The sequence below is a fragment of the Motacilla alba genome, chromosome 13, assembly GCF_015832195.1.
Source record: "Motacilla alba alba isolate MOTALB_02 chromosome 13, Motacilla_alba_V1.0_pri, whole genome shotgun sequence".
In the NCBI taxonomy this organism is placed as follows: Eukaryota; Metazoa; Chordata; class Aves; order Passeriformes; family Motacillidae; genus Motacilla; species Motacilla alba.
In genome coordinates this window covers 10,281,440-10,293,044 of record NC_052028.1, presented here as the reverse complement: position 1 = coordinate 10,293,044, position 11,605 = coordinate 10,281,440, and the positions used below count along the sequence as shown (strand labels likewise).

The 11,605-nt window shown below is 41.3% G+C and overlaps 1 protein-coding gene across 1 annotated transcript; it reads right to left on the bottom strand.

Annotated features, from left to right (window-relative positions):
• Positions 1 to 2,471: 2,471 nt before the first annotated feature.
• LOC119706702 (neuropeptide Y receptor type 6-like) lies at positions 2,472 to 11,259 on the bottom strand. Its single transcript, XM_038150635.1, has 3 exons — positions 11,020 to 11,259; positions 8,564 to 8,640; positions 2,472 to 7,544 (listed from the first exon to the last, which is right to left on the bottom strand). The coding sequence occupies exon 3, from the start codon at positions 7,524 to 7,526 to the stop codon at positions 6,408 to 6,410; it is 1,119 nt and encodes a 372-aa protein (XP_038006563.1). The 5' UTR covers positions 7,527 to 7,544; positions 8,564 to 8,640; positions 11,020 to 11,259; the 3' UTR covers positions 2,472 to 6,407.
• Positions 11,260 to 11,605: the final 346 nt, after the last annotated feature.

Sequence of the window (11,605 nt, the reverse complement as noted above, 5' to 3'; positions counted from 1 at the left end):
CCTGGACAACTTGAAAGAGATTATTCGCTGACAAATTTGCCTCCCAAAGGTTTACCTGTGGGTGTGGTGGGGTCCCTCTGACCTTTACTAATAAACTTAGAGCCACCCAGAGAGGATGTGAAGTGTCCATCGAGCTGGGGCAATCCACTGTCCTGGGATTTGCTGTAAGAGCTCCCAGGCCTTACAGGACGAGCCAGGGGTCCCTCACTGACATCCCAGGTGCCTGATGGCTTTGTGCTCCTGCCTGTCTCTTGTAATTCTCTGGGCATGGCTGCAGTTTGTAGGTGGAACTTCCACCTGTGCAAGTTGAATTATGAAATGGTTCCTGTGTCTTTTTTTTTTTTTTTCTTTGTAAAAGTGTCCTGTAAAGACATCATGTTCAAATACAATCTTTTCCATGGAAGACCAGATACTTGCCAGAGTGTTGAGTTAAACACACACACACACACACACAAACACACACACACACACACACACACACACAAATATTTGTTGTTGTTGTTGTTTTTACATGCTGTTACAATCCACTCAGAGACTTGTAAACTCTATCTCCATTTTCTTGCAGAATCTTCCTGAGTCTCTTCCCGGGTCTGAGCTCTGTTGAGATCTTGTCTCAGCTCTGTTCTGCTCTGTTGAATTCAGCTCCTTCCCTGCCAGTTCAGAGTTAAGTTTGTTCCCCAAAATTCAGGCTTTTTGGCATTCATTCCTGCAGCTGAAGAGAGCTCCTTTAGCACTGGAATCTGCCCAAGAGCCCTGGGAATGGGTAAGGACTGCGAGGTCACAGCAGCTGTTAGGTTCCTGTAATTATGTGAAGGACAGGAGGCAGCTAGACAGTTTTGTTAAGGAAATTTCAGAAGAATGGGAAATTGGCTCTGGAGAAACTGTTCTGGAATCTCCTTTCTTTTTTCTATTCACACAAAGATTCTTGACTTTTATTCTTGCCTAGGTTTACTTCTCATGTGTAAGAATTTATGCAACATTTGGTTGCATTTATTTGAAAAGCACACAAAACCCCAATACCACCAGAAAATGTGGGAATTTGATCAGATTACAGTCACGAGTTGGCTTTTAGTAGTTGTGATAATGGCAATTCCTGAGATGGCTTCAAGGTAGAAATGAACACATGGACTCATCTGACACAACTACACCACCCAAACAGGTGTACTCCCAAAAGCAGTCATTTTGTTACTTGTTAGTAGGCAAATCTGTTGGTTTTTGAGGCCAGGAGAGCTTTGGGTGTGCTGGGCAGTGTCAGGGTGCCCCGGGAGGGGGTGGAGGCTGTGCAGGGCTCCCTGTGGGTGTGCCTGGGGGTCTGTGCCTCTGCCAGCCCCTCTGTTCTGCAGGTCTGAGTCCCTGCAATTAAACACTGCAGGAGTCAAATGGAGCTGCCAAGGGGGGTGAGAGATTCTCTTTAGAGGGAACCCAAACTTTCAGAGCTTCTTGTTGCTCTAGTAGCCATTCCTGGAAGAACTAATTCATGGAGTGTTACAACCCTGACAGCTACATGAATTAACAGGTTTTCCTCACCAGGTATGAAGGTGAAGTGAATTCTGCAGAGAATAGCTCCACACGTGCCAATTCCATCACATTATGTAAATAGCCTGTGACTAATGGAGAAATCTATGAAATGAAATGAAAGAAATGAAATGAAGTGAAATGAAATGAAATGGAAATTAAATAAAAGGCATCAGTCAGTGCATTTGCATGGAAACCAAAGGAACCTTGTTTAAAAATGAGTGATAGCAGACAAGATAATTCTACAGTTGCCATTGTGGAATATTTCTAAGTGTCTTATTAGCATAGAATTGAAGGGACAATGTTGTTTATGGAGTCTGTGATGTTCCACTCAATTCTACAGCCTGTCTGACCCTTCATTGTGAGGTTTCTCAAAGCTTTGCTACAGCTTCTCTCTCCTCTCATTTTTTAAATTGCTCCTCTGTGTCTACTTTTATCTGTTTTTCTGTCCCTGTTCTCATTTTTTTCCTTCCTCTGCCTTGTACCCCTTAGCTTTTAAAATTTTTCTTTCTGTCTCCTTTTATTGAGCTGGCTATTCCTATTTTTTAGTTTTTTTTTTTTCTCATTTGTCACATACCCTGTTGCTTTTTAATTTTTCTATGTGTCTTTTTTTTCCCCTCGTCTCATCCTGATCCTAAGGATCACCTTAGCACACTGCTATCTCTGGAGTGCACTTTGTGTCCTCTCCTCCTTCTTATTTGTCTCCTCTGGGTCAGCAGCTCCCTCACACATCTGAGGTCTGCTCTGGTCCCTTCCTGAGTACCTTTGTGCCCTTGAGCCTTGCTCTGTTGGCTCCATGGCCATCCCTTTGACCTGCAGCAGGCTCTGCATCTCTCTTGGAACTTTGGATCTTTTTTTGGACCTTTTGGTGATTCTTGGTGCTCTGGTGCCCTGTTGGAATGAGAAGTGTCCTATCCCAGTTAGACACAGTACAATTCACCAGCTGGGCAGGGGGATGGTTTTACACAGGGTAATGTTTATTTGTCAATCAATGGGAGAAATCAAAGTCTTTAAATCACACACAGCACTGGCACTGCCTTTGTCCACAGACAGGATTACAGTCAATAATCAACTGAGCTCTTTGCTCAATAGAATAATCTCCACAGTGAATGGCAGTTCCAAGTATCTAACCCTAGTTATAAGGTTATAGGTGCTTAAAGTGAGACCAATCAACCATAAAATACACAGACATAAAAGGACACAGTTCATTTACAAGGATGTTTATAAATATATTGGTCTGGTCTGCATGACCAAACCACTCAAACAAAGTCTGACACAGTCTTTATTTTTTTAAAAATTAAGACTTTCTATGCTGGAATAGCATCTGGGAGTTCAGGCTCCCCCTCCCAGCTTTCTGTAGTTAGTTCCATGGTGCTGCTTCCCCAAGGAAGCTCATAGTTCTCCAGCTGGTTGCATCACGTAACAACTTTCTGCTGAGAAATGCTGTTAGTATTTCTTCTACTTGGGTACACCAATAAAACAAGGGAAAATACAGTCATCAGCATTACCCAAGACAGGGCAACATTTGCCAGTTTAACTTGAGCAATCTTTACTATCAGGTATTGCAGTTACATTTACGGCTGTCACACACCACGTTGGAGTCCATAATACTCATGCTCTAAAAACAAGTGATTACTCTTTGTTCCTATTCCTGTCACAGTCAATTGGCTCCTCCTGACTGGCTTGGAAGTTCAGTCTCAGGATGCACAGGAAGGCAGTGGATTCAGGGGAGAATTGCAGCGCTGAGGGCGATGTCTGAGACAGTGAGGATCCTCTGCTCTGTTAACAGTGATTGTTACAAGTGCAGCTCTAAGGAGAGATGCTTGATGACTGAATGCTCAGAACAGAAATGGAGCATCCATCAACACTTGAGTCAAGTGAAAGTGTGAGAAAGAAATGAGAAGGAGAAATCAAGGCACAAGTATTATTGTTCACTTTTGATTCTGAAGCAGTGTCATTGCTCCGAGAGCTCCCACCTGCTAATGAAGAACCCTCTTATACCAAGATTTTCAGACTGGAAGGAAAAATTGAGTGCTTAATTCTGATCAGGATGTCAGGAGTAGACAATTGCTATTACAAAAAGTGATAGCAATCTTCTTTTTTTTTGCCTAATACATACTGCCTAAGCACTTCTAAGGAGAGACAGCAGAGAGACCATCCATTAGCATCACATAATCTGAACCAGAATTCATTTCATAGCTGTTTTAAAACCACTTGGGACATGATACTAAAACCACCTCTGCTGTAAAAGTAAAAACACCTGGGCTTGTGGATGGGATGGGATGGGATGGGATGGGATGGGATGGGATGGGATGGGATGGGATGGGATGGGATGGGATGGGGTGGGAGCCATTTAGGCCAAGTTCACACATGGAAATCTCAGCTGGGCCTGATTCAAACTTTAAATACTGTCTGAGACATTTGCCAATGAGAGTAATCTGAACTGCTGTGCTAATATTGATAAATCAGAGTAAATTGAATGTCATGTGCTTGTAAAATGCTTTAAGCATGGGCCTTGAAGCTGTAAACAGTGTACTTAAATTTGAGGAAGGTGGTGATAGAGATTTGTGTTCCAAACCCAGGATACAGTTGATAGCCCAGCCTCCAGCAGGTGTGACACCAGCATTTGTTAAAACACTGTTCAGGAAATGACCTTCTGACAGGAGTAGATGGTTTTCAATACAGGAACTGGCATCCCCAAGAAAAGTGAAGCTCCTGGATCAGATTTGCTCTTGTTTAGCCAGGTGCAATGAAGACAGTGAATCACTTAGTTACCCAGGAGTCTCAGTGGTGAGAGCAGCAGCTCCATCTCCTCCCCTTCATCAAAGCCCAGCCCCTCTGACCACGCACGGCCCCAGTGTCACTGACTGCAAGTTACTGCTTCTAACTCGGTGAGATGCCTGTTGTGCTGAACAAACAGATGATGTGCATCAGCAATAAAGGCACTCCAGTGACCTGGGTTGAAGTTCACAGAAATAGTTAAAGCTGAGATACTCTCAGCAGTCTGATCATGGGCCTTTTTTAGGTGTTTAGCTGTCTCCTGGTTCCTTTTCTATGATGCAGGTTGGTGTAATCGATTCCAAATGCGTGGTATTTGATTTAATTAGAAGAAAACCCTAAATTAGGCCAAATCTAATCTATACCTATCACTCAGATACTTGATTACCATGTCACTAATTCTGCCATCCTTGTTCTTGTGATGGGGCTGCCCTTATGACTTCTAAGGGCTCAGACACGAAGAGATTTCACCGAGGCCTTTCACCTCAGCGTGAATCAGGGGGCACTTAACAAACCTGAGGATCTGCAGGAGCTCCTCTGATGAGCAGGGTGGCACAGACAGCCTGAACTAGTGCTGGAACAAGAGGGCTGTGTCCAAACCCTTTAGCAACTGGATGGTGTGGAAAGCAATGTTCCCTCTGCAAGAGAACTTCATAGCCTTAAGATGAGTTTCATCACAGCCGAGTCATCAAGGAGCTCTCTGTAGTTTGAAGGTGAATTCTTTTTACTTAAGAGGGGCATTAATAAATTGCTAAAGTTAGGGAATACTTTACAAGGAGCCTTATGTACAAGTGTTAGAACAGGGTGTGTTGAAACTCAGAAGAAAAAAAAGAAGGGGCTTTAGCAGTACAAGTAATTAATTATGTTTAATTTGAACAAGAGGAAGCATGGTGAGTTTTTGGACTAAAGTGTTCTAAGTACTGTGTTTAAACAGCTCAATATTGACTGATTATTTATGTTTCCACTATATCATGGATGAAGAAGAAGTTTGGCTAATTTTTTATGGCAGCACTGGAAAGTGGGTTTTAAAATGTTTTAGTTTAAAAAAAAAGTTGTGTTCAGTATTATCCTTCTAGGCTTCTTTGCACTGTGTTACAAAAGAAATTGCTTTCCAACACAGAAATTGTGTTTCTGTGAACAGAAATGACCACATCTGCTCAAGTGTGCCCTCTTGCTAGCTCAGAAATGTGGGGGAAAATATTGCTGAAATTAAAATGCAAACGTAATTTTCTACTGAAAGAGAAATCTGAGTAAGTAGCTAGAACAAAATTTACTCTGAATTTGTAGTGGGTTGTTTTGATAATGGAGATTCTAAAAGGTCTGTTGTAAGGAGCAGTGATGATGGTAAGAGAGAAAACAATGATCTTTACTGGTGCTTTGGAGAATGCAATGCTTTTAGGAGAAATGCTAAATATATATTTCATCTTGAACAACATCATTCTGAGTGAAACTTGCAGTACATCAAATGGCTCCTGTTTTAGTGTTCATAAAAAAAAAATAAAGTCCAGCTCTAGCCTTTTCCCTTGTTAAAATTTCTAGGCTGAACTGGTACTAAGCCAAAGCAAACTGCAGGAGGGGGCTGAAAGGAAAGCAGTGGAGTCTTAGGGTAACTTCAAGGGCCTTCCTTACAGTGTGAACTGCCTCTAAACTGCAGATTCACCAGGGAGGGCATTGGTGTCGGGCTGGAAAATAAAAATGCCAGAAAGCAGTGAGTGAAAGGCTGCTGAAGTTTGGAATAGCACAGTGTTCAGGGTTTACCTGGGGGAAGCCAGGTGTTTAAGGACACCCCCATCAGTGGCTGAAATGGAAACATTTTTATTGGAGTTAAAGTAGCATGCCAGCTTGGAAACTGGAAACTGGATTAAAAAAAGTAAGATGTTAATACTGTTTAAAATTTATTATGATTGATCTTTAGGGCTGTTGGAAGTGGTTTTACAAGCATTAATACTATCATAAAGTACCTGTTAAGACTATGTCTATGGCAGCATAATCCTGGTTTTGCTGAACTAAATGGCAAAGACTTCCTCTAAACTTGGTGGTAACATGACCAAGACCTGCAGAAAAAGGCCATCTGCAGCAAAATACAGAATTGTGGAAACTGCAGTTAGATTATTTTATATATCCACATGGGGATTATTTGACTTCAGAGACCCCTTAGATGCATCTGTTTGCAGGTTTGAAAGTGCAATATTTTCATATTCCTCTTGTGATGCTGAGCATCTGCAGTGGTGAGCTAATACTACCAAATCCTTCTGAAAGTTCCTGTTCAGAAATCCATAAAAGATGGGATTGATACATGTTGAGATCATGGCCACAAGGTGGCAGATTGTAAATGCCAGGTTGTGATTACAGCTCATGAGTGCCTCGTAGTTCCAGTCAAAAACCACATTGAATATATTGAGAGGCAGCCAGCAAGCTGCAAAGGTCACCACGATTGATACCAGCATCATATTGATCCTTTTGTTTTCACTCAGCCTGTTCTCATTCTCTCTCATCCTGTCAATTTTACCTCGTCTCCTTCGAAGACACACAAATATCCTGAGATAGCAGATAAAAATAAACCCCAGTGGGAAGCAGTACTGGAAAACCAGCAGGCTAGTGGTGAAAATCAGCCTCTCTGTAAGAGACGGCCACGCTTCGATGCAAGCGACCTTGTTCTTGTAGAAATCGCTGTGGAAAGACAAATGTTTGAAGGGTTCATCTGTTATCTGGTGGAATACTAAAAAGGGAGTGGATATGATGAGGGAAAGCCCCCAGATGAGAAGAATTCCCCAATAAGCATGTGAAATATTAGGCTTCCAGCCACGTGGGTTCACAATTAACTGATATCTCTCAATAGCAATGAGTACAAGTGAGAAAATGGAGACTGAGACGGACAGGCTTTGTATGAAAGAGCCTATTTTACACATTGCTTCCCCAAATATCCAGTGGTCCATTAAGGTGTACGCAACTGTGACAGGAATGCACATGATACAGATCAAGACATCTGATAAAGAGAGGTTGGCAATCAAAATGTTGGTGACATTTTGAGCTTCTTTCCGTCTCTTTATTATAATAATTAAGCAAAGATTCCCAACAAGCCCCACTAGTGTAACCAATGTGTAAGCTGTAATAAGCAAGAATTCTGCCAGGGAGGAAAGGTGGCATGTATCAAAGTTCAAGAACTGAGAGAGGCTAATGTTAGAGATAGTTTGATTCAGGACCTCGCTGGTGTGCTGAACAGCTTTATCCATCCTGAAGCATCTTCCAACCTATGGACAAAACCTTGTATTATTTAGAATGCACTTTGCATGGAGATTTTCAAAGCAGTGAGTCCTGTGGGTCTGTCATTGTAGTCAGTGTCCTTAAAGTTTTGAGTGAATCTAACGTGATTATTTAGAGTACTGCAAAAGCAGATGGTTATTAGTGGGTTTATGTGTCCCTGTGGAAGGGGGTTGATGTCACCTTTCTGAGGTTCTGCACTGACAGTGCTATGGATCTATAACTGAGGCACAAGAAACAGCTGTGGTAGCAGCTCTGACTGAACTTGTACAGACACTTTCTCACAAATCCTCTTTTACCAGTTGTGGATGAAGTTTGCTTTTCAGAATAAAGTATTCTAAGATCTGTCTCTGCTGAAAATTTAAGAAGGTTTAATGGATTCCAGTGAGGATAATCTGTTGCTTTTGTATTACCAGAAAAGAAGAATTGGGTTCTGCCATCACTCTGCTAGCTTAGACATCACACTTAGATTTTCTTTAGAACTACAAAGCAATGTCAGTTAATACACTCAATCCTCCTGAATTAATCAAAGTTATGTGTGCTTGAGCTCGAATGGCATTCAAAACCCCTATGAATGATATCTAAAAGGGAGTTTCCTCTTCTACTGATGCATTGAAGATAGGATGTCCTTTTTCCTAAATCTAACCTGAGAAAAATGTAAACAAAATAAAGCTCACATTGTAGTTATACAGAAAATAACTCCTCTTTCAGCTCTAACTTAAACAGGAGTCAAGCAAAAAAAATCTGATATTAGCACAGTTCTGTGGTTTTAAAACTTTTATTAATGGGAAGACTTAGATTCAACATAACATCGTGATGGGTTTGAATTTATCACTGAGTGCAAAACTTAATCTTAATTTAAAGGCTCACCAGCTTTCTGGCCAGAAAGAGGTTGTTTCCAACCTGGGAAAGGAAAAGCTAAGTATGAAAAGAGCTATTTTAAAATTTAAAAATTGGTAATGAATATATATTCTACACATGTATCTTTCAAAACTCAACTTTAACTCACCTTAATTCTCCTGTGAAATTACTGGAAAACTAGCTGGAAGGAGATCATTCTTCACCCCTTGTAATGGTGTTGAGAGCCTGTGGAGAAAGGAGAATGAAGAAGCAGTGGGAAGTTAGAGGATACACAAAAAGAAGAAGGGATAGGTGGATGTTTTATTATTACTGGAAAAAATCTGCTCATGTGTAGAAGATTTGTCAGCCCTTTCACAGAAATGATTGCCATTATTTAATCACTTAAAAGGATCCTAAAAGTCTCCAAAAAACACCATGCTCACCTTTGGAGCATCTATTACCACTCTCATTCTGACTGAAATACCCTTTTCAATCAGCCTACTCATGTTGGAGTGGGAAGGGGCTGTAGATAAATGTCACTCTTTGTGGCCTTGATGTCCCAAAAATGACTTGAATTGTGGTCAGGGCTAGCATGAAGCCCTGTAGTCTCCCTACAGAATATACCTGGCTTGGTTGAGGCTGTATTGGGGTATAGGAATGTGCTCTCTGTTGGCGGAGTGACAAAACTGTTTTTTGTCTCCTTAAAAAGGAAAAAAAAAGCTCAGAAGTTTCTCTCCTCGATTAGGTAAAAAGACACCTCATAGGACTTTGGGGACTTCACTTTAAACTTAAGGATAGCCAATTGGACAGGAGCTAAAAAGTTTTGCCTCAGCAATTTACTAGTAAAAGAAGAAACCAAAGAAACAAATCGCTTTTGTGAGGTGTCTTACCAGGAGCAAGACCTCTTGCACCTGGCTCAGTTTTTTCTGTAAAGAGTTTTGTAATTTTGTCTTTTATTAAAAGTTTTCTGTTTCCAACACTAACACAGAAGCCATCCTGCTGATTTGATACCTTCTAAGGTAGCTGAGCTATCTTGGGTGTGATATGAATCTCCAAGAGCTTATGAGACCTGGCTTGAGGAGACCTTATATCATCGGGGAATGACATGGGAAACTCTACAATCCTGCGGCAAAAACTACGGAAGTCTAGTGGCTCTGATAGATTTTGCAGTCCCTTGCAGGTGTCCCTAGTTCAGCAGGGCAAGAGCTGGCTACTCCACTGTGTGCCCACCAGGCTCCACAAACTCTTCTGCTCCTGAGAGAGAGCCCAGGGACTGTGACTGGGTGTCACATGCAGAACCCGATGGTGTGGCTGGGCAGCAGCCCCTTCATGCCAGCAGTTTCCTGGGGAGCACTGTCACCCACCTTTCCCTGGAAGCAGCACTGGCTGCCTGGCTGGGTTTCTCACACCCAAGGATGCTTGTGCTGGAAGGACAGAGGCACCAAATGGTAGATTGGCAGTTGTTGCCCCAATGAGATTTACTGCCACTTCAGAAGTGTGAGGATCTAAAGCCTGGCTGCTTTGCCCCAGGGGTGATCTTGCTCTGCAGTGCCCGTGGTGTCCACCTGGCTGGCACAGATCTGATGTCTTCAAAGACAAACTCTGCTCTTCCCTGCTTTTTATGTGAGCAGGAGAAGCTGTGGGGGACTCAAAATGCCATGAGGCTGAGCCAAGTTTGTAATATTTTATGCACTATTTGTTAAGCTTGCTTATTTCTCCATGGATGCACAACACAGTTTGATAGCAAATTCTGAATGTCCTCTCTGAAGAATTCAGGATGGTAGAGCTTCTCTGGCATTTTCTGTTGGGGAAAGTCCCTGTACTGACCTAACCAGTTCACTTGCTACATCAGTTTTAGGCACACTCTCCATCTACACTGTTCTTTTCTCAGGAAAATGTGCAATTTCTTTTCTCTCTTTGGTTTGTGCCGGGAGTTTAAGAGTGCAGTCTTTAGTACACACCATTCTGCAAGGCAATCTAAACATTTCCTTGTCAATAAAACAAATTCACCTGTCTTGGTAAACATCTGGAGTATTCATAGCATTAAAAAATAAGTGACTCTAGTATTTACTACAGCATGTTGAACTATATTGTAATGCATGCTGGCATTTTTTAATCCAATAAATAAATGTTATTGGAATCAGCATCCTTGGATCACAGCTACACCTGATACCAACTGATAGCAGAATTGAAATGTTTAACAAAAAGAACCAATTACTTCAACCCCTAACCCGTGCATTTTGGAAAAGATTCTCTACCATAGTACGAGTTTAACACTGTAAGATATTATAAACCCCCAGTCTTGTTTCATTCCTCTATCTGCAGAAACATTACTGAAATGTTCATAAGCAAAAGAAAGGTTTAAAATAAAATGAGTTTTAGAAAGGCTTTCTTTCCTAAGTATTTTCTTACCTATGCTAAAGATGAACAGTCCCATCCTTTCAAGGTGACCAACAAATGTTTCAATTACAAACCTTGTTTATTAAGTTCCTAAGTATTACACAGATAAAATGTGGAGGAAAAATTACATCCAATTTAAAATATAGGTTATAGAGAATAAAATAATGCTTTAAAAGATATTTCAGTAACTTTTGTCATAGTTCTATTGATTTTCTGACTTCTTACCTGATGAAAAATTCAAGTCATATCCGCACTGCTTTAACAATTTTTCTTTTCCCTCAGAGCCAGCAAACACATCTTCTTTCTGTATAAAAGAATCCAGAGCAAAGCCATGTCTCCTAAAGCGACACTTAAACTCTCCTTCCTTCTGTCTGAAACAGACCACAGATCCCCATTTTCCAGCAGAACTGAGTCTGCCAGGCTGTGGGAAGGCTGCTGAGGAATAAAACAAGCTCTGGAATCCAAGAGGAGATGAACAGCAGTGAGCAGGGAGGAGGAAGGACCAGTAGTCATGGGGATGGATTTTCCTCCACTGTGCTGCTTCCCTCCCCCCTGTCAAATACCTTATCATGCAATTTCATTTTCAATTATTTAATCTGTTCTGTAGTTCAAATGTTTTCCCTCTGCAGGATTTCATACATAAACATCTGCAGATGGCATATTGCTTTCTTAACTGATACAGTAATACAGAAAGCTGCTTGGAAAGAGCATGCACATCCTATTAAGTGTATAATTTGCTTTATTGCAATTAAGATAATCAGGTTTTCATTATAAATCGATATTTTAGCTTATACTCCTCAGATAAAAGCAG